Source organism: Balearica regulorum, chromosome Z, assembly GCF_011004875.1.
Source record: "Balearica regulorum gibbericeps isolate bBalReg1 chromosome Z, bBalReg1.pri, whole genome shotgun sequence".
In the NCBI taxonomy this organism is placed as follows: domain Eukaryota; kingdom Metazoa; phylum Chordata; class Aves; order Gruiformes; family Gruidae; genus Balearica; species Balearica regulorum.
The window spans coordinates 55,311,457-55,336,445 of record NC_046220.1 but is presented as its reverse complement, the minus strand read 5'-3'; the positions used below and the strand labels follow the sequence as shown (position 1 = coordinate 55,336,445).

The 24,989-nt window shown below is 37.9% G+C and overlaps 1 protein-coding gene across 9 annotated transcripts in view; it reads left to right on the top strand.

The window, feature by feature from the left end:
* KDM4C (lysine demethylase 4C) overlaps positions 1 to 24,989 on the top strand; it is a 274,177-nt gene that overhangs the window by 177,858 nt on the left and 71,330 nt on the right. For 8 of the 9 annotated variants that reach the window (XM_075741245.1, XM_075741244.1, XM_075741239.1 and 5 more), the window contains 2 exons: positions 11,340 to 11,395; positions 14,541 to 14,649. In XM_075741245.1, coding sequence (XP_075597360.1) covers positions 11,340 to 11,395; positions 14,541 to 14,649 — 165 coding nt within the window. The remainder of the gene's footprint in view (positions 1 to 11,339; positions 11,396 to 14,540; positions 14,650 to 24,989) is intronic. The other variant, XR_012833183.1, reaches the window with a different exon arrangement.

The window sequence follows — 24,989 nt, the reverse complement described above, 5'->3', positions numbered from 1 at the left end:
ATTAAAATATGGAAATAGAAAAATGCCTAATGGACTCAAATTTACATAGCCAGGCTTTTCTTTGATGGAGATTCTATTTTATATTATCGGGGGGGAAAATGCTTTTGAGATTCAGAAGCATACTGTTTTCTAGCAGTCGCAGCGTCTCTAAGTAGCTGAAGTAGTATGCTTTACAATATTTTATGTCAAATTTTCGCCTTCCAGGATACACTAGGATCCGTGATAACATATCTTTATATTCTACTAGGCAATAGGTCCTGTTTGATAACGATTATTGACAGAAGAGTGATACTGAATTTGTCCATGTTAATGGACAAAAAATACCCATAAATCAATCCCCTGAAACAATTAAAAATCAAATAATATGAAATAAGTCATCTGCATGGGTCCTGAAAGTGTAGCTGTATTCATGCAAAGTGCCTTGATTGAGAACAAATGCCTCATTAATCTTAAATGCTTCAGCTAAAGAAAGCTAGTGAAGTCAGGAAGAATAATGACTGGCATTATAGAGAATGCAACGTACTGTATAATGTGCAAGGATGTGGTCACCTAGCAGCTATAGTACATAAATGTAACTACCTTTATTATTTAGAGGACAAAAGGATTTGGGACAGGAAAGAGAAAGAAGAGCAAGTAAGGAAATTGGTAAATGTGCTTCAATGCCTTACTTCATAGTAAGCTAGCTGTTACTAAGTCTACCAGGGAAGCTGCATGACTTTTCATATGTTCTTCTAACCCTCCATAGCAGTACAGAAATAGTACAGCACCTAATATGGTCACCTGGCACTGATTTTGAGAACAGATCCTACATTGGATAGCCAGTGTTAAACAGCTTAAGCAGAATATTTTTTCTGTACCTGAGCTTTTTTGTGCTTTATATTTTACTATTGATATTCAGACTTCTGGATTGTTTGTATTTTGTGTTTAGAGCAGCCCACTACATCAGTTGAAGGATTTTTTTTCTTTTTTCTCCCCAAGGCATCAGAAAAGTGGCACATAGGAGCTTTCCGCAATCCAGCTGAGAAACTGCCCTATTTAACCCTACTGAAAATAATTATTTTGAACAATCTTTTTATAGTGGTGCCTTTTTCACTGATACAGTGTCAGCATTTCCACTATAAACCTTGTTTTTAGAGCCTGATAATGGCAGAAATTAACTCATTACATATTAGTTGGTATACAGTGTTTTAATTTTCAAACTGATTTTGCTACCAAGCTTTAAAAGCATTTGGATATTGTTAATAAAAAGAAATTATTGGGCATAAAAATCTGACTGTAGCAGGAAGGGTTAAAACCGTACGTTTTCTGTGTTTTTTCTTTTATTTTCAGAAAAGTAAGGCCTTATTTTATTTATTTATTTATTTATTTTAAATTTGGATTTTCCTGAACCTCCTGTCCTCTGCAGAAAGGTGCCTTTCTGGGAGAATTACTTAAAAATGCTGATGGTAACTCTGTGGACTCAGAGTTGGGAAGCATGATATTTCTTTCTGGTTTTGGTAGTAGTCTAGTAACAGGATATGCATTGCTTGTAAAAACCAGGTTTAACAGGTTTGTAAATACTGAATTTCCCTGATGCTGTCATAGAAACTGAATTGAAGACCGTTAAACCTGGAAGATAACTTTTTAACCTAAGTGCCCTAATGCTCAGACCCAGAGTCCATTTTGACCTTGGATTCCCTTTATTGCAGTTCACCAAGTCACCCTTTGCCACCAACATCCATGTGAAAAGGCTTGATAGCTTTGGGCACCTCCAGGTGTGTTGGTATTGTCATTTTACTAGAGGAGGATGTTGTCCATTCCGTGCAAGGGTGCAGCAGGATTTCCAGCAGATGTAGCTTTGAATATGACCCTGCTCGGAGCTGGAATTGGACCAGAGAACCTCCACCAACCTCATCCAATCTAAATTTGTCCTCAAAGACCTTACTGATCTCCAGGAGTACTGCTGTAAAATCACTGAAGGGGGGACAAAAACGCTGGAAATAGCCAGTAACAGGATATTCTGCCCTGCACAGCTTGTGCTAGGCTGCTTTCTTGAAGATACAGATTTTCACCTAAAGATGTTCAGGTTTAAATCTAATATTTACTGTCACTTCCAACCATTGTCTTATAATAATGGGAATAGTCTTACATATTTTTTTATCAGTAGAAATACCATCATTCCATTTTTGTTTGTGTGTTTGCTAAGCATCTAGCCTCAGTGTTAATTATCTGGCAGTGATTTTCAGTCTTACTATATTTTGCAGGAACAATGGTCAGGTTTGTATTTTGTATCTAATTTCAATACTTACTTATTTCTAAAACAGCTAATCTCAGTCCTTTTGACTTCTTTTCAAAAGGCAAGTTGTCCATAATCTTTCTTGTTTGAATGCTTGGGAATAGTTGCTTTTTCTTCTGTAAACATTTGCTAAAACTGAGTGATCAATAACTGCTATTGCAGAAATTATTTTATATTCAGCAATGTAAGTCTCCATTTCATACTTTGTAAGTGCTTTTTACTTCAGATGTGCACATTCTAGTGAGAAAGCACACGTAGGCCACCCTGCCAAGTGTGGATGTTGTATTTACTCCAGTTACCTGTAATGAATGTTTTGATTCTTACTTCAGTCTCAGCCCTGCCAGTTCCCATTCCTCCTCTGGCTGCAGAATTCTCTCCCTACTCCGATTCCCCATCTGACCTCTCTTCCCTGTCTTTTTCCAAGTCGTCTTGTCCCAGCCAGCTCTCTCCTGCTTGTTGCATTTTTGCAGATCACTGTTCTCAATAATTCTATGTCACGAACAGCACAGCAAAAGACTACTTGCCATATCCAAATGCACATCTGTGTTAATGCTTTTAGGAAGTGTGACCTTGGACATTACAAGGCAATTGGAAGAGAAGGTGGAAGACTAAGGCTATCTGTTCTCAGTTCAAAGGTTCCTCTCTAAAAAACCCACTGGAGTGGCCTGAAGAAAACAAAAGATGTTTATCAGCCTTAGCCATACAATTTGTGTCTATTTGACTTAGCTGTGGCAGAGTTCAAGATTAGATGTCTGTTTTAATTAGTTACGATTTTCTACAAACTAGCTACTTTTAAATGAGACTAGTAAGTCAGCATTATTGTGACACAACTTTGCAGTGGTTCACTCTGAAAACTGTTCTGACCTCTTACTAGAAAAATTTGGGGAAAAAAAACCCCTGTCTTAACTACTGTTCTTAGATTTTTGAGTGCTTTTAGACACTAGTCAGACCCAACAGACACACAGGGAAAATAATTAATGGCAGACAAATATGGAAATATATTGTTAACTGGATAAATAGTGTCCTACTTAGTGCTGAAGACATTATCAACACTTGCAAAGCTTCAAACCACTAGCCAAAATGTGTACTTTCTTGAGATGATTCATTCTGGTATCACTGCTAAATAAAGCTGTGATAATAAAGTTATCACAATAACTTTGTAATAATAATGTAATAATGAAGTTCAGTGAATGCATTCTGTTTGTTTTTTGAAATCGCAAACCTTACAAACACATGAAAACTAAATTAAATGTATATTATATATAATGTATATTGCAGTGTGTACTTAGCAGTGCCAAGTAAGGGGATTTTCCTAGTATCTAGGTATCTTTTCTAAAACATTTTAAAATGTACTTTGTAAAGCTCTAAAATGTCAGGTTACATAGAATAGTAAGATCTGCCATAATGAATTAAACCAGAGTCTATTCTAGCCTGTTATCCTCTCTCTAGCGTAGCCAGAAATGAATACCTGGGGAAGACTATAAGTCTTTGGCAAGCATTCCCTAATGTTCTCTCAATCTCCTACAATATGCAAATAAGAAACTGCCTTAGCCAAAGACAGTATCTTTGTATTTACTAAGTAAAAGGTAACCTGTGTTGGATTTCTCTTTCATGAACTTGTGCAGCTTCTTTTTCGAGTGGTGTAAAATTTTAGCATCCATATCTGGCAAACAGTCATATATTCTGTGAAGAACATTTTTGTTTGTTTGTTTTAAATCTGCTGCTTTCTGTTTTTCTTTGATAGCAATCAACTAGTTATTGTATTGGAGTACTTAGTCAAGCCCATTTCCAAGTCCCTCATAATTTTACTGGCATTTCTCGAACACTGTACTGTCTTCTCTTTCCTGACCTGACCAACTGCAGCTTGCGTAGTTATCCCTTGTGCAGAACCTGTTGCACCTGATGTTTGCTGAATATAAGCTTTTCTTTTTCTTTTATGAGGCTTGTGAAGTAAGGTTAATCAGAAATGAACAAGATCTTGATAAATTATTGATATATTCTGGAACACAGGATGTAATTAAGCAGGGAAAAGTGCAAGATACTGAAGCGAGAATATAGACAAAGGAATTGGGAGCAACTATACCAGCCTCTGCTGTAGAAGAGGTCCTGAAGGTTATAGCTTAGCAAGTCACTGCGATCCAAAGGTGAACACTGTGTGAACCTATCTCCGTAGATGTAGAATGCAAGATGTATCAACTAAACATGCTTTGCCTGACTGTGGTGGGGTGACCCTGGCTGAGGGCCAGGTGCCCACCAGAGCCGCTCTATCACTCCCCTCCTTCTCTAGACAGGGGAGAAAAAGTATAACGAAAAGCTTATGGGTCGAGATAAGGACAAGGAGGGATCACTCACTAATTATCATCATGACCAAAACAGACTGAACTTAGAGAGGGAATTCATCTAATTTATTACTAGGCAAAACAGAGTAGAGGAATGAGAAATAAAATCAAATCTTAAAACACCTCCCCCCACCCCTCCCATCTTCCTGGGCTCAGCTTCACTCCTGGCTTCAACCTCCGCCCCACCTCAGCGGCACAGGGGGAGGGGGAATGGGGGTTACGGTCAGTTCATCACACGGTGTTTCTGCCGTTTCTTCATCCTCAGGGGGAGGACTCCTCTCATCGTTCCCCTGCTCCAGCATGGAGTCCCTCTCACGGGAGACAGTCCTTCACGAACTTCTCCACCGTGAGTCTTTCCCACGGGCTACAGTCCTTCACGAACTGCTCCAGCGTGGGCCTCTCCCATGGGGTGCAGACCTTCAGGAGCAAACTGCTCCAGCGTGGGTCCCCCACGGGGTCACAAGCCCTGCCAGCAAACCTGCTCTGGTGTGGGCTCCTCTCTCCATGGGTCCACAGGTCCTGCCAGGAGCTTGCTCCAGCGTGGGCTTCCCATGGGCCACAGCCTCCCTCAGGTGCCTCCACCTGCTCCAGCGTGGGGTCCTCCACGGGCTGCAGGTGGAATCTCTACACCCCCTCATCTTTCCTCCATGGGCTGCAGGGAGACAGCCTGCTTCACCGTGGTCTTCACCACGGGCTGCAGGGTGATCTCTGCTCCGGTGCCTGGAGCAGCTCCTGCCCCTCCTTCTTCACTGACCTTGGTGTCTGCAGAGTTTCTTACATCTGGCTGCAAAAGCTCCCCCTAAGTTGTTTTTTTTCCCTTCTTAAATATGTTATCACAGTCGCTGATTGGCTTGGCCTTGGCCAGCGGCGGGTCTGTCTTGGAGCCAGCTGGCATTGGCTCTGTCAGACACAGGAGAAGCTTCTAGCAGCTTCTCACAGAAGCCACCCCTGTACCTCCCTCCTGCTACCAAAACCTTGCCACGCAAACCCAACACGCTGACATCACTCAGGAGTTGGTCTCATTGGATTTCAGAGGGGAAAACATGGCTGCTGATCAAGACAGTGGGTGAAAAAGTTGCTGTTCTTTAACCTACTAAGGTGCTCTAGATGGAAAATGGCAAAAAGGAAAGGACAATCTGGTTTTCATGTTTATGATGCATAAAGTAAAAAGAAAAAAACTTAAGCTACAGCAGGGAATCTTCAGGTTTGCTGTTATGAGAAAATTTCCTAATGGCAGGGATGTCAAAGAGCTGGAAGAGGTTTTTAGGTTGATTATGGAGACTACATCTTACGAGGAAGTTGTTGAAACTGTGTCAGACAAAATTCATTAGGAATAACATAAGTTTTATTTTACTCAGTCTTCATCCACTGACATAGGTTATATGTTTCATTTAACTGGATAAATATAGTTCTTTGCAGATGCTGTTGTAATTTACAGGGCCTTAGAGAAAAGGAGAAAGAGCAGTTTAACAAGAAAGGGGATCGTGTGGGGCATGTTCACAGTTGTCCGTAAGAATAACCATTATGTGACTTACTATATATCCCTCTCCTATGGCTTGGCTGAACTCTATTGCCTTGCTGTGTCAGACAGCTTTCTGTCTTATACAGAATGCTATTGCTGATGAAGTAAGTATACAAATGTGGAAGTGTGAAAACTTCTTTTTATAAACATAACTGTCAATATGACTTTGAATTTTGGCAGTGTAAAAATACTCAAAGACAACAAAATGCATTCATTTTAAAATATAAATGAGTGTGAACAGGCTTGGGTTTTGTATGATATTTATCCGTGGAACAATTTTTAATATGCAGCTGTGTCTGACTAGTAGCATATAATTCCAAAAACAGGTAATACATGTTTTGGATATATCTACCAAAGGAAGCAAGGTTAATTCACATTGACTTCAGGCTTTGCTGCAGTTGCTAGCAGTGGTTGAAACAGAGAAATTAAAAATAAACCAGATTAGGAATGCTGGTTGCAAAAATTCAGTTTCATTGTAAACAAGGAGAGGTGTTTAGTCCAGAAACTGTGGATATGATCTGTATTGTTATGAAAAAAATGCATTGTTTCTACTAAAAAAACTAAAAGATGAAGTGAACGTTAGTATGCTAAAGTTTGTGAATTATATGGAGATATCTTACTTTATAGAGATACTGGAAGAGAGTTTTGTTTTGTAATTCTAGAATGTTATGGAGATTTTTTAAGCAGATGGGCAATTTAAAATGGTCTAAGATTTAATTTAGATAAGTGTAAAATAATATGCTTAAGAAATTATTATATAATGTAAATACAAATGACAAAATCACTTTTTTAAAGGATTTGCAAAGTAATAGTGAATCAGAGATTGAATATGTTCTAAGGTGATGCTCTGCAATGAAGTCCATTCGTATCCTGATTTTTACACCATGCTGAGAGCAGACACATGTGGATGCTCTAACACTCTCCCTCTTTGTCTGTGAGAACATGGGTAATAATTGTTAATGTCCATGTGATTTCACTACCATCCATGGCAGGTATACCTGTATTAGGAATATTAGTCTTTCTAAATATCAGGTCCCCTGTGTTTTTGTTGCTTGCAGTATTTTGAAGGGTAAAGTAATATCCACGTCTCATGGATTTAGGACAATATATTGCAATGCAGGCATGATTTACAAAATGGATTTAATGGTTTTAAGCCTGTGATCCTTGCCACTCAGGTTTGCTATGAACACTTCTGAAATTTTCTAATTCTTATGGGCATAAGTTGTTACAGCCTGTATCCAGCAGACAGTGAACAATCATTAACCACCACCACCACCACTGTCTACTCACTAAAGATTTGTATAGGTGGGTTTTGACAAGAGATTATATTTGGTTCCTATAGGTCCTGCATAGGGGAAATATTTTTCCAGCTGGTAATGAGGATATTTACAGCCACCTTCTCTTTTCTGTAGGCTGCCTTTCCTTCACCCCTTTTTCTTTTCTCTTTTTTATTTTTTTTAACCTAGTGTGAAAGCTCTGCAGTTAGTAGATAAAGATTATGACTTCTGTCTCTTGCAGTGTCTGATTCACAATTCTTTGTTTTTACAGTGGTTAAGACACAGTAAACCTTCAGAAGAAATTTGTTACCAACATCCTCTTCTTGTGCTATTTTAGCTTAACTTATTTGTGGAACTTTAGGGCCTTGGACTCTCTAGTTGCATTAATAAGTTACACAGCAGATCGTCAGATTAAGATTTTCTTTAAAAGTAAAAAATACCTATTAGAAGCAGGAAAAGGTCATCATTATGTAATAATTTCAAAGTAAGCTGTCATAAGAACATCAAAGCTTATAAAATAGGGGCAAAACCAATGTTATTTTGCAAAACAGAGAAGTAGTCAGTTAAAGGATTTTTATGGCAAATATGAAGAAAATGCTCCAATTAAAAAAAAATCATGATGTATTCACAGGTGGCGGATCCACTGAAATTCTAAATTTGAAAGTGGAGAATGAAGCTTTCTCCCCCACAAAGATTTCTATTGGGTCAGACTCACATTCTCTTTTCCAGTCTGCAGATGTTATTCTACCTCTACATTGTAAGCTTCACGCTCCTGCAGAACTGTAAATGAGTTGGGGATCAGGTCATTAAAAAGTCCTGCATTGCTCCTTTTTTAGGAGAATATGGTATTTGACTTCTCCTGACTGGTTGTTCCATTTTAAGTATTATTCTCTATGCTGCTTGGCTCATTTACTTTGTTACTGTCGTATCATGGAGACGTGCCCATCTATTTTTATTGTTTTTATCTTGCACATTCAACTGTCATACATAAATCTAACAAGCTGGACACATTCTGTTGGTCAATATCTTATAATGATGGTGCCCAAGCACTGTTTATAAAGATGAGCAACACTGATAGCAGAAAAGATGACCCATTTACTCAGGGTGTTAAAATCAAAGGCAGAGCTGAAGAAATAGATCTTTCCTCTCCTGATTTGTAAGCAAGATTCTAAGGTGAATCAGACTGAAGAGGATGCAGTGCTATAGGATTACTCTATGGTTGTGCTAAGGTAGTCTTCAGGATTCCCAGGTAGGTTTAAAGATCTGCAGACTGTGTCATGCTGTAATTTTCACATATGTTTGCCTTTAAGAACTGAATGCCAGTTAGAAGCAAATTTCCCATGACTGTAGTGGTACTTTACTGAAGACAGTGCACTGTGCCCATTAACTGTGTAGTGGAATTTTTCTTGTATTATTTCAGAACAATTTCAGCATGGTAAATGAATGTCTATAAAGCCTTAATAATGTGATTCCTTAGTATCTAGTTTAGGAAAGTCTCATGCCTGTGCAGTTCAGTAAATTTCCCAACTGAGTGATGTTTTTTTTGAAACCAAAATATATTCAGGGTAAGACAGACAGTAATGGTTCTTCACATAGCTTGAGAGTAAACCTGTGTAGATGGCAGCACCTTGCTATCCTAATGACATCCAAAGAAGGGCAACAGACAGAAAGAGAATGTGAAGATGATTTGAATCACCTTGAAGAGTAGTTAAGGGAATTTAATATGTGTAGCTTGGCAAAAAATATACCAAGAGGTTAAGATATCATAAGAATCTACAAAGATTTGGAAGATAATTATGTATAGGAAAGAAAGGGGTGATTATGTATAATGGTTGAACAGCATTGCAAAGGGTAATGATTTGAAACTAAAATAGGAGGTGGTACATTAAACTGAATTTTGCGTGTGAATCTAGAATGGCATGAAGTTTGTTGACTTGATATCTCTTTCACAGAGAAGTAGAAGTCTAAATAGTTTTAGAGTAATTCTAGTTCCTGCTATTTTGCTCTATCTTCAAGAGTGTGGGCCCTTAGGAGAGAAAGAGAAGAAATAACCTTCCATCCTTGTCTCCTTCCCTCCCTCTGTCTCTCCTTCCACCCCTACCTTCTTCCCTCCCTTTCTCCTTGTCTCCCTCAATCCCTTCCTCCTTCCTGTGTTCTCCTTTCCTCTTGTTCTCTCCACTGCCCTTCAAGCCCAATGAACTTCTGTCTTCTTGTGTTGGGCTTGATACAAGAGAAGGTTTCCTAAGATGAAGCAAGGAAAGCATTCCTAAGATGCTGCATGCTCACCAAGGTGCAGCTAATTGAATACAAATGTTGGTTGTGGAAGAAACAGTTTTACTTATTCTCCAGCAGCCAAATGGAAAAATCCTATGCAATGATGTGCTTCCCCGTCTGAGTGGTTTCCTCTATTGAAGAAACTAGCAGAAGTTACAAACAGTACAAGCTGAAGCTCCCACTCAGTGCTGTAATGGCTGGCTCCTTATGTTCCATTTTTCTTCTTTATATGCTGAAACTACCTGTTGCTGCTCAGTCATTTTTGACTGCCTGAAGGAACTGGTATTCTGAGCCTTTGGGTTTCCTGATTTAATATCAATGTTTACTATTACAAAGGTAACTGATCTGGAACATGTTAGGTCCCATCCCAAGGCTCTTGTGGGTAAAGTAATGAACTTCAATTCTCTTCTTCACAACTCTACAATAATATTAAATAGTTAAAGGGGTACTCTGTGAGAGGATAGGTTACCTGTTCTCCATGGTTTTGGTAGGTATGGCAAGAAGTTATGTTCTTAAATTGCAAAGAAGATTCATTTGTCACAAGGAAGTATTTTTTAGTTGGGAAAGGTCTTTCTCGTAGGATATGTAATAAATTATTCAATTAGATTTCTGGCAGACATTGATAATCTTCAATATTGGAGGTTTTAAAATGAGGTCAGACTGGAGTATTACAGTATTACATATGGGTTGGTTTGTTTTTTCCCCTGCAAAGGCAACTTAAATGTAGAGGTTCAGGAGACAACTGTCTGTGTATAGATATACAGTCACAGGATATCTTAACTTCATTTTGTGCTTTTGGTTCTTTGTAGAGACCAGAAAAATGGAGACAGGAAAAAATAACTAATATTGGAAACCCTTTCTCATCTGTTCCTTTGAAGGGACAATTTTAAAAAGAAAAAAAAAAAAAAAGAGAAAGGATAGATTCAGAAAAAGGAGGAGACTGAAGAGAAAGAGAAGGGTTGGAAAGTAGAAAAGCCTGTGTATCTGTTCAAAGCCACAGTTTTAAGTAGAGGTAGGAAAAGCCCTGTTTGTTTGACATATTATCTGGGAACTACTGAAATATACCTTGCCGAGTGCCCTGAAAGCAGGTGGAGTTGTACTGACAATCAAGACAGTGGAGGTATACTGCAGCAAAAGGAACTTTTGCAAAAAGCATAAGCTGCCCCATATTCTGTAGGTTTATAAATTTGAGATAGATTTTCAAAGTATTCGAGTTGGATCAATGGCTTGTAAGTCAGTTTCTCAGCAACTTCTATTAAACTAATTACGTGTCATTTTACTTTTTTTTTCCCCTTAGAAAGCTTAGAAAAGCTTAGAAAGCTTTTTTCCCCTCTTAGAAAGGCAAGGCCAGCCTTTCTATGGGAGTACTGATTAAATGCCTTCATATTTGGTGTAGCTTTCAAAGTGATTCTGTCACTTTGTTTAGAGTAATACTTAAAATTTATTTTTCTTTAGTTTTTTTGAGTTGTTTCTCTTTTCGTTATTGTATTCTTGTATTTTTCCTGTAAGAAAATGCAATGCTTGTAAGTGGCAGGTTGTAACCCAGTAATTAATTACATTAGTAAATTACATATCCTTTAGATCAGCTGAATAAAACTGATTTGTAACCAGTTAATAAAGCTCACTTTTTTCTACACTATTTTTATTTTTAGGAATGTTGTCTCTGCAATTTGAGAGGTGGTGCATTAAAGCAAACTACTGACAAGAAGTAAGTAATATATACTTCGGGATTGTATGTGCTTGTTTTAAACTTTATTCCCAATCCATTAGGTACAAAGCATTTTTGAACCTAATTACTTGACAGTGGCCCTTTAAGCTGAATCATTGCAGAATTAAAATTATTCCTATTGAAATGTGCCACTGGCATTTTGTGAAATAGTTAGATGCTGAAATGTACATTTGTTTTAGTATTTGCACACACTTCCTTGTTCCAAATTCTATTCTGCTGGCCTTTGTGTAAAGAAAGTAAATGAGAGCTCATTTATCATTGTTTGCATGGCTAAGTCTTATCAAACAGCAAAGTGTATTTTCTTCTGTGGTCCTGGAAATTTGTGATTACAGAATTTAATACAGTACCTTTGAAATTCTAGAAACATTTTTTTTAATTAATTATTTTGAATCATATTAAAATAATTCCAGATTTTGAAGTGGGGTTTTTTAAATACACTTCTATCATACACTGTGAAAAATGGTATTGTTGCTGACATCATGCTATTAACAGCATAAGCATTTTTCTCCATATTTGGATGACAGAATGCTATAGCAAGTAACCCTAACAGATAAAATGGAAAATGTTACAGCTTAATATTTTTTGAAGCCCAATAGTGGAACAGTCCTTACGCATTTTGAATCTTCTCATAGTTAATTATTTTAGTAACTTAGCAATATCATGTAGACCTCTTTCTTTAACCCTTTGGAATGCAGTGGTAAGAGATGATCTAGTTGCAACATTCTTCCACTTACCAGGCAAGAATTTATTTATCAGTGATTTGCAATTAGTTGCATGACCTTTGTAAATTGTCGATTAGGAGGAGGTTTTATGTGAAAATTACAGCCCGGATCTTACCTTCTGAAGGCATTCATATTGTAACCATTTAAATAGACATTTTGACCAACAGATGGAAATACTCAGCTGCTTTTTAGTTTTGTTTTAAACTCCCCTAAATTTGCTACTGGCTTTTCTTACCACCCCCCCAAAAGAAAATGACAAAAGTGTTACCTCAATAGGATTTTTCATGCCCTTTTGGTATTTACTGCTAATAGATTGCATGTTGTATCTTTGAAAATACGTACATCTTTTTTGTAGATCAATTAAAATGTTTTAGAGATGTTTCATAAGATTTATTCATAGAAAAAAAAATACACAGAGGTTTGCAGAAAGATACTTTCTCTGCATAACTATACCTAAAGTCTTTGGGTTTGCATTATATTCCTTTATAGGTTTCTGTTACAGATTTATGAAATGGGAGTTCTGTAAAAGTAGTTCAACACTTATTTTCCTGTTTCCATACCATGTTACAGTTGCTACACATAGTCTTTAATCTATCTTTCATTAGCTACCAGTCCAAACTTTTGAGAGTTTTCAGAAGAGTATGTTCTAATTAATTCCTTTTTCTCCAGTAAGTGTGAAATTCAACACATGCGTTCTCTTCACTCCTCTTTTCCCTCTCACATACTGATTAGAGGTGTAGGATGAGCATTACTTAGATTTAAAATCTAATTAATCAAACATGGCGGGTAGGGGTGGTGACAATTTGCTATATAGGAGAGCTGAGATTCCTTCTTTTCAGAAGAACGCAGCATTTGTTTTGGGTCCTGTTAGATTGAGAGATGTCAGAGTATAAAGGTTTGAGTGAAGATCTATTGAAGAGGCATTTTATTTATAGCATTTCTGTCTCGTAAAGCTTAGATGGTAAGACAACGTAGTTTTGCAGGTGAGCAGGCAGCAATGAAAAGAAAAAGGGTGTTATTAAAAGTTGAAAAAGTCTCAAAGCAAGACTTCTTTCTCGAAGTTAGAACATAAACAAAACATAGTAAGATGATAGATCTACGAGCTTTATCTGCTTTCATTTGGGCTGAACTGTATGACTTTCTAATTAATATGTCATCTTTACATACAAGTCTTATTTCACACTGGCCAATAAAACCTTAATGTCATGTGACAGCAGTTTGTTTAGTCCCTATATATCATATTATACTTTTACAGATATTTTTGTCAAACATGAATTACTGAAATAGCACCACTCTAGTGCAGGAAAGAGAAATGGTTTCTATTCTGCTGCATCACCCTCTATCTCTTTTAGCTCCAGTCCGCATTCGTGTTAATCTACTAAGATGCTCATGTAATGTGTGTCTCTGGAGATCTACAGGAAGTAGACTGAGGCAAGCTTTCAGGGGTTACAAAAAAGAGCAAATGGGATCATGAGACAAGATGTACAACAAATGACTGAGAATACGTTAAATACGAGCCAAGGAATGGAAATGTTTACCTTCCTTCAGATTTACTAGTTGTCTACCCTAAAAAAGATTTTAGAACTAGTCTCAGAAGGCTACCTCTTGGTTAATAAAAATGTCATTAGCTTCTCTTTTTCTTCATATAATGTGCACTTTTAATATTAATTTCAGGCTTTTTAAGTCTCATTTAGCCTTTCTTATTTTGAGATTTATGCATTGAGCCAGCATTTGGAGGATATAGTAGTGCTTTCTGATGAGTATAGGAAGTACGTAGCATCATCTTGACACATCTGACATGTTTTCTGAAGTTGCACTGAAGTCTTACATGTAGCACTGGTCCCAGGCACTTGACAGGTGCTTTCACTGCTAAAGTTCATGTTGGGCATTGCAGTGATAGCCTGATCACTTTGCTGCTTCTAGGCCTTTGTGTCTGTAAACAGAAGGTCTTGATAGTATACTTTATTTTATGCCTCAATAGATGTATGACTGATTGTGGTCATGTGTGTTGCCTAAGAATAGTTACTCAGGTCTGAGTAATGTTAATCGAAAATGCTGTAGGTGATAAATTGCACATGAATCAAATAGTGTGGTCTTTACATAGGCACCTGGATAGCACAACTGCAAAACCTTTGCACTTAATAAATTGAATGTGAAAGATGCTTAAAAAAATGTTGCAATAAAACCCCAGTCTGAAATTATATTTGCACAAATTGGTAGTGTTGTAATGTTTGTTAAATGTGTTTCAAACAAGCTTAGGAAATCCTAATAAGGAAGTATTTAGAGATGGTTGCCTTTAAAAAAAAAAAACAAAAAAACCCACAACAAGTAATGAAACATCTTAAACACTTGTATTTCTATGGGGTTTCTTGGTGGTATTCTTGACTTGCCACTTTTCACAGGTGGGCACATGTAATATGTGCAATTGCCATCCCAGAAGTCAGATTTGGTAATGTCACAGAGCGTACACCGATAGACATTAGCAGAATACCTTTACAAAGATTAAAATTGGTGAGTAGTATATTTATATGTGCTTCATATATTCTTTGCTATTAAGGTGTTCCAATATTTGAAATGTATTAAAAATCTGAATTGTGATGATTATTGCCAGGTACAGAGCAGTAAACTATGTTTAAGGTAAGGAATAAAGAACCAGGGTTTTATCAAGATGGGCTTTTTGACATATAAGGGCAATTCAATAACACTGGTCACAGCCTTTGGTGTTTTGAGTAAAAGAAGTTCAAACCTGCCCTCCCCAAAAGAAGAATAACAAACTTGACCTGTGTCAACTGTAAAAGTGTCGGTTTTGGAACTGTATTGGTGATAAAAGTCTTGAAAGCAAAACAAACTGGGAATATCACAAAGTACTTGTTTGTGAGGTCTTTTTATAATGTATTTTTCCCTCAAGGAACTATTTATGAAGGTAAAAAGATGCATGATCTGTTTGTTACGTGGTATCTCTACCATCTGGGTGTTGAAAAATGTGCACAAAACAGATCACACATTATATTGGATGAAAAAAACCCCATGTTTTCTGAGGAATTTCAAAAGCTGGTGGAAAACATAAATAGAAGTGTATCATTTACTAACAGTTGCAACCTGTGTTACATCTAGAATAACACTGTCATTCAAGATGGTTGGTGTACATAAGCAGAAGATACGCCTAAGCGCAATATAAGAGTATTTACCTTGCTGTGTTACATGAGAATTACTTAATTTGTCAGCGTGTGTATCACTGTGGTGCCATCTGATAGAAAGAAAGTGATTAGCGACCCATTCAAAATCTTAGGGAAAAGATATCATCAGTTGTCTGGATCTGCCCCACACTATGTCCAAAGTCGTTCTTGGTCTCTCTGACCTTATACTTGCTCATTTTGAACTGTTAATCTTTTCATAACATTTTATTTCATTCATTATCTTTTGTGTTTCGTGTAATTGTATTTCTAAATATGCAGATGCCACTTTGCTTTAAATTGATAGCCTGTCCTTCAAATGGTAATCAGTTCTAAATTTTTGTTTAAAACTTTAAAATTATGTTTTTCACATGTCCTTTAAAAATAATTTAAACCACATTTCTGAAGAGTATGTATAACTTTTTATAAAAATGTTCTTCCTAATCTGAAAATAAAACTAGCAGAAGCACTGAGAATTAATTTATTATTCTTAGTAGTCTTATTATTAGTCTTATATTTTGAGGATCTTAAACAGTCACAGACATGTGTCTGGTTGGACATTACTAATTCAGGGATTGAAAACACAGAAATGTTTAATTTACCAGATATTGAAATTCATTTTCTGGGCTGTCCATGACTTGAACTGTTCTAAGAGTAGTAAGAGACTTTTGGAGAAGGCTTGAATTACTTCTAAATCACTGATTATGAAGGTATGGAGACAAAAGTTGTGAAGTTACGTGATTTACAGTTTCTAGGTAATTTCTGTTGAATATGAAGCAATTATGTTAATCAGTTATTTATAACTGAGAGCTTTTTCTTCTCTCTTCTTCAGTTGATAGAAGATTTCTTATAGTCCCTAGTGCTTTTTCAGTTCTTGAAGACTTCCTTCAATGTGAAATGACATTGAAGCACTATAGATTGTATTAAGCTGTATATACCCTTTTAGTCTCTTCTGAGTCTCTGAATGTTTAGAAATACAGTACTTGCCTTCCTAAATGCTGTTTTTTAAAGTAAAAGAGTTTGTATATTTGAGTGGAATGAATGAACTCAGCTGAATACAATAAAAATAAGAGGCAGGGTACTTTATAACAGCCATAAATGTAGTATTGCTGCAGGTAGTGGACAGCCTTACTGTGAGGGAAGGAAGCACTATAATCCTGGTTTGGCTCATTAAACCTTACTTTCCCAAGACTTAGTTTCTGACATTGAATTTATAATGAAATAGCTAGGCTTGTACTAATTTAAGGGAAGTAGGCAGTTTGATCATTTCGAAAAGCTCTGTAATGATTTAATGTCAATAGACCAATAAAATGCTGCTCCTTGGTAAAAGGAGCAGAGAAAAATCTGGTCTAAAACCACCAGCAGTCTATCTGCTTTTAAATTTTGACTTTTGTTGCAAATAAGTTGCTGTATCTGATGGTTTTACTCTGCTCTGTTTCACCATAGCTAAACATAGTCTCCTGAATAACATCGTAGTATTCTGTATTTTTTTAAAAAATATTTTAAAAAGTGGATATTAGATGGAATTGCATGGATACTTTATTTTTTCTCTAAAGGCCTGGTATTAGATACTTTCTGTAAATTATTTCTCTTGTTTCCTGAAATGTGAGGTTCCTACTTCTCTAAAAGGTTGCTGTCAATAACCTTGTGTATATATGCCACAACATTCTCAAATCAAATGTGATCCTTATGTCACTTCCTGACTATTGTTGCTACAGAATAACAATTATGCTGTCATACCCACTGACATTGTGTTCTTTGCCTCAGTGCAACCCCAGGAGTTACATCTAAATTAATTCTCTTTCTTTCACTAGGAATTCCCATCCCTTTTTCCCCTCCACTTGGCCTCAGTTCCATTCTTATCTTTCATTCCTCTCCATTATCATACACTCTATACTTTGGAATAGACAGCTGATACCATCTGCCTTGCTGTTAACTTCTGTAAAAGCATACTGAGTGATTCACACTTTGACGTTAGCTCTGGGAATCTGTGAGCTATTGATTTGGACCAGTTTTCCCCTTTGAAATTGCAGGAATCGCCAATACTGCTCTTCAGCAGCCAGTTCCTGCTTCATAGTTTATCCTGTTTGTTCGGTTAACGGTATCTTTGTTCATCAGTCTCCATCATTCAAAGACAGAGAGTGTTCATTGTGTAACCGAAGGCAAGTTTTGTACATTGTTGATATTGAGCCTTCATAAGCAATAATTTTTTGAAAATACATTTTTGGCCCTATCTTTATAATGCTTTTTATGTTAAACCATGGGATAGTTAGTAAATGCGGGCTATCCTACTCTGCCATCACTCATTTACAAAATTTGGGATGTGTTTTGTTGAATTTTTTTAAATTGAGCAGAAGACAATGGAAAACAAATGTAAAAGGATAGATTACATTCTAGCGTGCAGCCAGCCAAAGCTAGGTCTTACAATGTAGGAGCAAATAGTTTTAGTTGTTTTAAACATTTCTCCTTTTTTCCCTGTCTCCCCCTTCCTCTCCTTTTTTCCTCCTTCCCACACCCCTTCATGTCTCTCTCTCTGAAATACTAAGAAACCCAAATAAGCAGAACATTTACTGTTTTCAGAGATCTGTAGAGGCTGAGCTGACATTTTCTTTAATGTAGCATCTACAAACGAGTATCAAAGGAAATAAAAAGTCAGTGTTTTATTTTTGACAAATTAAATAACATCTGTGCAAACATGAACATATTGGTAGGCTGTTTTTTATTGCTTAGCTAGTATGTATACTGTTTGCTATTAAATAGTTTAATTCACTAGACGTTTTGGGTTGGAATCAGTGTGTTTCCTATCAATCCATTATTAAATATTCAGTATATACTCATTTCTTCCAGAGTAAAAATCAATATTTGTGTCATGCTTACAGTAGCTCATAGCTTTAACATTGTTTATGCAACTGTTTCATGTTTGCAAGTTAGTGGGTTTTTATAGAATGCCAAAATGTTTTCATATTTCCCTAGCTTTTTTCAATGGGTTACACGCCATGTTCTATTGTTGCTGAAAATTTATATGACACAGTGAAATGTTCATTAAAAATTAATTCTCTTGAAAATTATTCCTTAATGCTGATGAAAAAAAAAAAGTCTAAATCAATACTAATAGAAAATTTTGTGCTTTGCCTTTCATGGGGGAATGTGAAAGAAAAGAATGTGATACATTCTGTGTTGAAATAAACCAGGTTGTGTCATCACTTATATTTGAGGGGTGTACACCCATGATATTGATGGACTCTAGTTGACTTTTCATGTGAAAGCAAAAGGCCCCTCAGGCAACCTCAGTGTAGAGAACATTCCACAAAGATGCTATAACCTGTAGTTTCTCCACTTCACCTCTCTGTGACTATACCTTTTCTCTTTTTTTTTGAGACCTATGTGAATGGGAAAATGAGATTGTCCTGGTCTCTTGTCAGAGAGTCATGCTTTCTTCCTTTATTTTAGATTCAGCCTGGATGGTCACATCTATCAGACACTTTGAGTTCCAACAGCCATGTGGAATGACAATTTGTGATTATCAAGCTAGGAAACAACTATGTTGAATTCAGATGTTTATGCACAGGTTCTAAAATGAAATGGCTGGAGGGATATACCTTACCATGTCACACATTTTGAAACAATATTTTACATAAACTACAGTATGCTAGCTGCTTTGCAGACACTTAGTTCATATGGTCTCTGTTCCAATGGTCTCCAAGTTTAACAGCAGAAATATGAGCAAGCGTGAAAAGACAGAAAATACACAAATGCCAACTTAAATATTGTTTAATCACAGTGAAAATGTTAGGAGCAGATTAAAGGGAGGCAAAGTTGGTGAGAAGTGATGGTATGAATTATGTCTAAACATATATGCAGAGTTTCAGCTGGTGACAATTTGGAACTAGTCTGTGATGTGGAGGAAAGTTTATGCTGTGAATGAGTGTGGTGTCAGCTTCCATCCTAAAGCAGTTTAACAGCATCTAACAGTTTAACCAAAGCAGCTAAAGCTGAGGCTTCTAGCCGAGTTTAGCTTTATTTGTTGTGTTGGTTTTGCGTGGCAAGGTTTTGGTAGCGGGGGGGCTACAGGGGTGGCTTCTGTGAGAAGCTGCTAGAAGCTTCCCCTGTGTCTGACAGAGCCAATGCCAGCCGGCTCCAAGACGGACCCGCCGCTGGCCAAGGCCAAGCCAATCAGCGCCTCTGTGATAACATATTTAAGAAAGAGAAAAAAACCAGTTAGAGAGTGCTTTTGCAGCCAGAGAGAGGAGGGAGAAGATGTAAGAACATCTGCAGACACCAAGGTCAGTGAAGAAGGAGGGGGAGGAGGTGCTCCAGGCGCCGGAGCAAGATTCCCCTGCAGCCCGTGGTGAAGACCATGGTGAAGCAGGCTGTCCCCCTGCAGCCCATGGAGGGAGGATGAGGGGGTGTAGAGATTCCACCTGCAGCCCGTGGAGGACCCCACGCCGGAGCAGGTGGAGACACCTGAAGGAGGCTGTGGCCCCGTGGGAAGCCCGCGCTGGAGCAAGCTCCTGGCAGGACCTGTGGATCCGTGGAGAGAGGAGCCCACGCCAGAGCAGGTTTGCTGACAGGACTTGTGACCCCGTGGGGGACCCACGCTGGAGCAGTTTTCTCCTGAAGGTCTGCACCCCGTGGAGGAGACTCATGTTGGAGAAGTTCGTGAAGGACTGTCTCCCGTGAGAGGGACCCCACGCTGGAGCGGGGGAACAATGAGTCCTCCCCCTGAGGATGAAGAAGCGGCAGAAACACCGCGTGAGGAACTGACCGTAACCCCCACTCCCCGTCCCCCTGTGCCGCTGGGGGGGGCGGAGGTTGAAGCCGGGAGTGAAGTTGAGCCTGGGAAGATGGGAGGGGTGGGGGGAGGTGTTTTAAGATTTTGGTTTTATTTCTCATTCCTCTGCTCTGTTTTGCTTAGTAATAAATAAGATGAATTCCCTCTCTAAGTTCGGTCTGGTTTGCTCGTGATGATAATTAGAGAATGATCTCTCCCTGTCCTTATCTCGACCTGTAAGTTTTACCTTTTCTCCCCTGTCTAATGAAAGAGGGGAGTGATAGAGCGGCTCTGGTGGGCACCTGGCCCTCAGCCAGGGTCAACCCACCACAGTCTTTTTTGGCGCCCAACGTGGGGCACTAGAAAATCGAGATAAGGATAGTAATTGGAAGAGGTAACGGGCAAAACATTGACTGAACGTAACTTGAGAGTGATATAGTGGTGAAGGGACTAGAGATAGATTTTGTGTGTAGATTGTCCACTCTGGTGTTGTGATAGTGTTGTTTTGATTTTGGTGTGGGGAATTCTTTTTCTTTTTCTTTGTTGATGTGATTAGTGTTTGTGAAGTTTTGTGTTGAATGTATATTTTAATGATAATTCTTAAATATGTGATTCACAGAGGCGAGGGGTGGAATGTGTTGGTTTTGCGTGGCAAGGTTTTGGTAGCGGGGGGGCTACAGGGGTGGCTTCTGTGAGAAGCTGCTAGAAGCTTCCCCTGTGTCTGACAGAGCCAATGCCAGCCGGCTCCAAGACGGACCCGCCGCTGGCCAAGGCCAAGCCAATCAGCGCCTCTGTGATAACATATTTAAGAAAGAGAAAAAAACCAGTTAGAGAGTGCTTTTGCAGCCAGAGAGAGGAGGGAGAAGATGTAAGAACATCTGCAGACACCAAGGTCAGTGAAGAAGGAGGGGGAGGAGGTGCTCCAGGCGCCGGAGCAAGATTCCCCTGCAGCCCGTGGTGAAGACCATGGTGAAGCAGGCTGTCCCCCTGCAGCCCATGGAGGGAGGATGAGGGGGTGTAGAGATTCCACCTGCAGCCCGTGGAGGACCCCACGCCGGAGCAGGTGGAGACACCTGAAGGAGGCTGTGGCCCCGTGGGAAGCCCGCGCTGGAGCAAGCTCCTGGCAGGACCTGTGGATCCGTGGAGAGAGGAGCCCACGCCAGAGCAGGTTTGCTGACAGGACTTGTGACCCCGTGGGGGACCCACGCTGGAGCAGTTTTCTCCTGAAGGTCTGCACCCCGTGGAGGAGACTCATGTTGGAGAAGTTCGTGAAGGACTGTCTCCCGTGAGAGGGACCCCACGCTGGAGCGGGGGAACAATGAGTCCTCCCCCTGAGGATGAAGAAGCGGCAGAAACACCGCGTGAGGAACTGACCGTAACCCCCACTCCCCGTCCCCCTGTGCCGCTGGGGGGGGCGGAGGTTGAAGCCGGGAGTGAAGTTGAGCCTGGGAAGATGGGAGGGGTGGGGGGAGGTGTTTTAAGATTTTGGTTTTATTTCTCATTCCTCTGCTCTGTTTTGCTTAGTAATAAATAAGATGAATTCCCTCTCTAAGTTCGGTCTGGTTTGCTCGTGATGATAATTAGAGAATGATCTCTCCCTGTCCTTATCTCGACCTGTAAGTTTTACCTTTTCTCCCCTGTCTAATGAAAGAGGGGAGTGATAGAGCGGCTCTGGTGGGCACCTGGCCCTCAGCCAGGGTCAACCCACCACATTTGTTTACTTTATTTTTACCTTATTCCATTCGTCCTTAAGTCTCCAAGAGAAGTTTGGGTGTAAACTCCTGCTTTTGAAAACCTACTTTCCATGACTATTTATAGGTATGAGACTTTTGGTCATAGAAAACAGACTGGATTCCTGCGTGTTTCAAAGTCGACAATAAAACTCAGTTTTACTTTGGGAAGGGAAAAGCTTTTCCCCAAGTACCTACATAGTCTCTGCTTTCAAAAGAGTGTTAATTACTCAGCTCTAATTATAAATATGAACTATAGCTGCATCAAAAAGTCTCTGGAGGTGAAAAATATCAGACTGACCTCTCAAACATAAACTCAGCCTTTAAAAGAAAGAATAAGTACTCTCTTGTCTGCCATTCAATTTTAATAAAACGTAGGGCTTAAAATAGAATTAAATAAAACCACTTACTATTATGTGGCCAAGGAATCCAAGCCAACAGGAATCTTAAGCCTAGTGTCATTTACTCTTTTCAGACATGTGACTTAAAATGAACAGTAGACATTGTACATGAGAGTGTTTAAATGTTTCTTCTGTTACAAAATAAATATTTAAATAGAATCATTAGCATCTCATCCTAAATCTGTATATTTAAGATGTCAACTCTGAAGCCATATTTTGAATAGAATATATATCAACCTAATAGCAAAATACATTGTCCACTTTTGATATTTCCGGTGTTTTAAAATGCTTGGGTATTGGATTGACTTTGTCCTTACAGGCAGTCACTGCAATGCTGTACTGAAACATGCACATAATATGCCTTTGTTTCTTTATCTGTAGAGTTTCCTATTATTTTTACATTTGAAATCCTATTTCTCCAACAAAATAGAGGTAGAAAATGAGTTTTGGAATAGCTGAAGTTGCCCTGAAGCTTATGATGACCTCAAATTTGTATTTGACAAGTGAACCGAGTATAAGCACAAGTGTACTCTGAGTGAGGAACATTATTTTGAAAAGAAATTTACACTGTGATGATGACTGATCTACAAGCCTTTCAGTATCTGGCTGAAGCCATAAAGTTCTTTTTAGAAGCCTATACACTTTAAAATTTGCACCTGAAGGCAAATAATAGTGAGCTTGAAAGCCAAAGATTATAGTTTTGAAAGCTACATCAATTCTGAAAATACGGAGGTTTCTCTGTGGTGTGCCACTGAAGAATGGAATCAAAGTGAAAATGTGTATGGGCTTTTAAAAGAACGAGCAAATATTCTCCTGCCTGTCATTCTATTTTAATGATGTATGAAACCTAAAAAAGGATTAAAGACATTTGAGGACACTACTCATCTTCTGTGTTGTAATTTGTAATGAAATTCATTTGTTAAACTATAGTGGGGTAGTAGGAATCTTGCAGCTGTGTTTGTGAGAGGGTAAAGAAATACTTGCAGTGATGTATACTGCTGTTGCCATGTATTTCTGGTAATACAAAGAGGTATTGATTACTTTTCAGTGTTTCCAAAAATATTGCTGGAAGGACAATTGAGGAGAATCATTATACGATACATAAATTCACGCATTAACTAACTCATTGCACACATTCACAGGCAATGGGAGCAAAATAGATAGAAAGAGACAGATTTTAAAATATTTCCAAATTGTTTTAAAACTGTTAATGAAATAGCTTTAAATAGCACACTTTTTGATTTTAAAAAATGTTAAACTCAAATGATGCAATGGTCGATTACTGCAATATATAATTTGTTAAAAAATTAGTGACTCATAGTCATGTACAAAATACAATTTAGTGTACATGCTTTAGTCACAGTGTTCATAAGATTTTTAATGTTAGAAGAAAGTACACTGCTGTCTGTATAGTCATTACTGTCAGAATAATTTGCTACAATGAGCAGATCCTATTGCAAACTGTCAAATTTGTATCTTGCAGCAGTAGCATACTATAAAGTCTTATGAAAAATATGGAAAATGTTAGATATGTGTGGCTATAAATAATGTCTGAAGACATGGACATGTCTGTAAGAATGAAAGCAGAGTGTTTAAAATGTTAACTAGTCCTCTGAATTTATTTTTACTTGCAAACAGACAGGACTATATCTGCAAGAAAATGGATTTTTCCCTATAAAAATCCTTTGACATTTTTAAAGTTCTGAATGATTAATAGTCCATAATAAGATATGTAGGTCTGATAGAGTGAGGTCTATGCTTTGAAGTTCCTCTCTGTCTATACCATATGTATTCATGTATAGGTGAGATATGTAGGTGGCTTTTTGCACCAACACAGAAATGGACAGTAATGCAACAAGTGTATGAGAAAGGTAACTCATAAGTTAAATAGATGTCCAGAGGTGAATGTTATTGAAGAGATACATTAAATACTGAGTTGTGAATTGAATAATTAGGTTGAAAGTGAAGAATTTTTTAATTTCATAGATAATACTTGTACGTTATCAAGCATGGAATAACTCTCTGGGCTCTAATTTGATGACAGCAAAGTAGCAACTGAATAACATGAATATCATGAGTTACCTAAATGATTTTACTTTACATCAGTAAAGAAAAATCTATTTTTATAACGTTCTGAATTTTTTTAAAAAATATAAAGCTGCAGAATTTATTTACTTTTATTTTGGCTTATGTTTATTTAAATCTCCTGATAAAACTTTCAGAAGTGCTTACATGCTTTAAAGATCAGAGTCCACTTTCAAATATGATTTGAGTATTTGGAGACAATAATACTTTTTATCCAAAAGAGCAAAAGGGCATATGGTTGTATTTCATATCAAAGCTTAATTTTTTGCTGGTATTAATTTGAAAGATCTTCTGGTTGGACCAATAAGATAGCAGATCCTACTGGGATCTCCTTCTATGGTTATTCATCTGAACTTTGCACATACTGTTTTGATAAGTCACTTTATGCCTTAGTTTACCTTTCTGTCAATACTGGTGTCACTGTGTTGCTGAGAAAAACATTGCCTAATTCTTGTATAAAATATTGAAAATACACTGTTTCATTAAGTTGTTAAGAGTTACTTTATGTCCCCAGGAATATTTATGATGGGTGCTGGTGAACATTAGATTTATTTCATAGAAGCATGGAATGATTTGGGTTGGAAGGGACCTCAAATTAACATTTAGATTGTGAGGGTTATTCAGCCTTAATTTTTCTTTTTTTAATTGCGTATCAAAATTTTCTGTAGATTTAGAAAATGATACATCATAT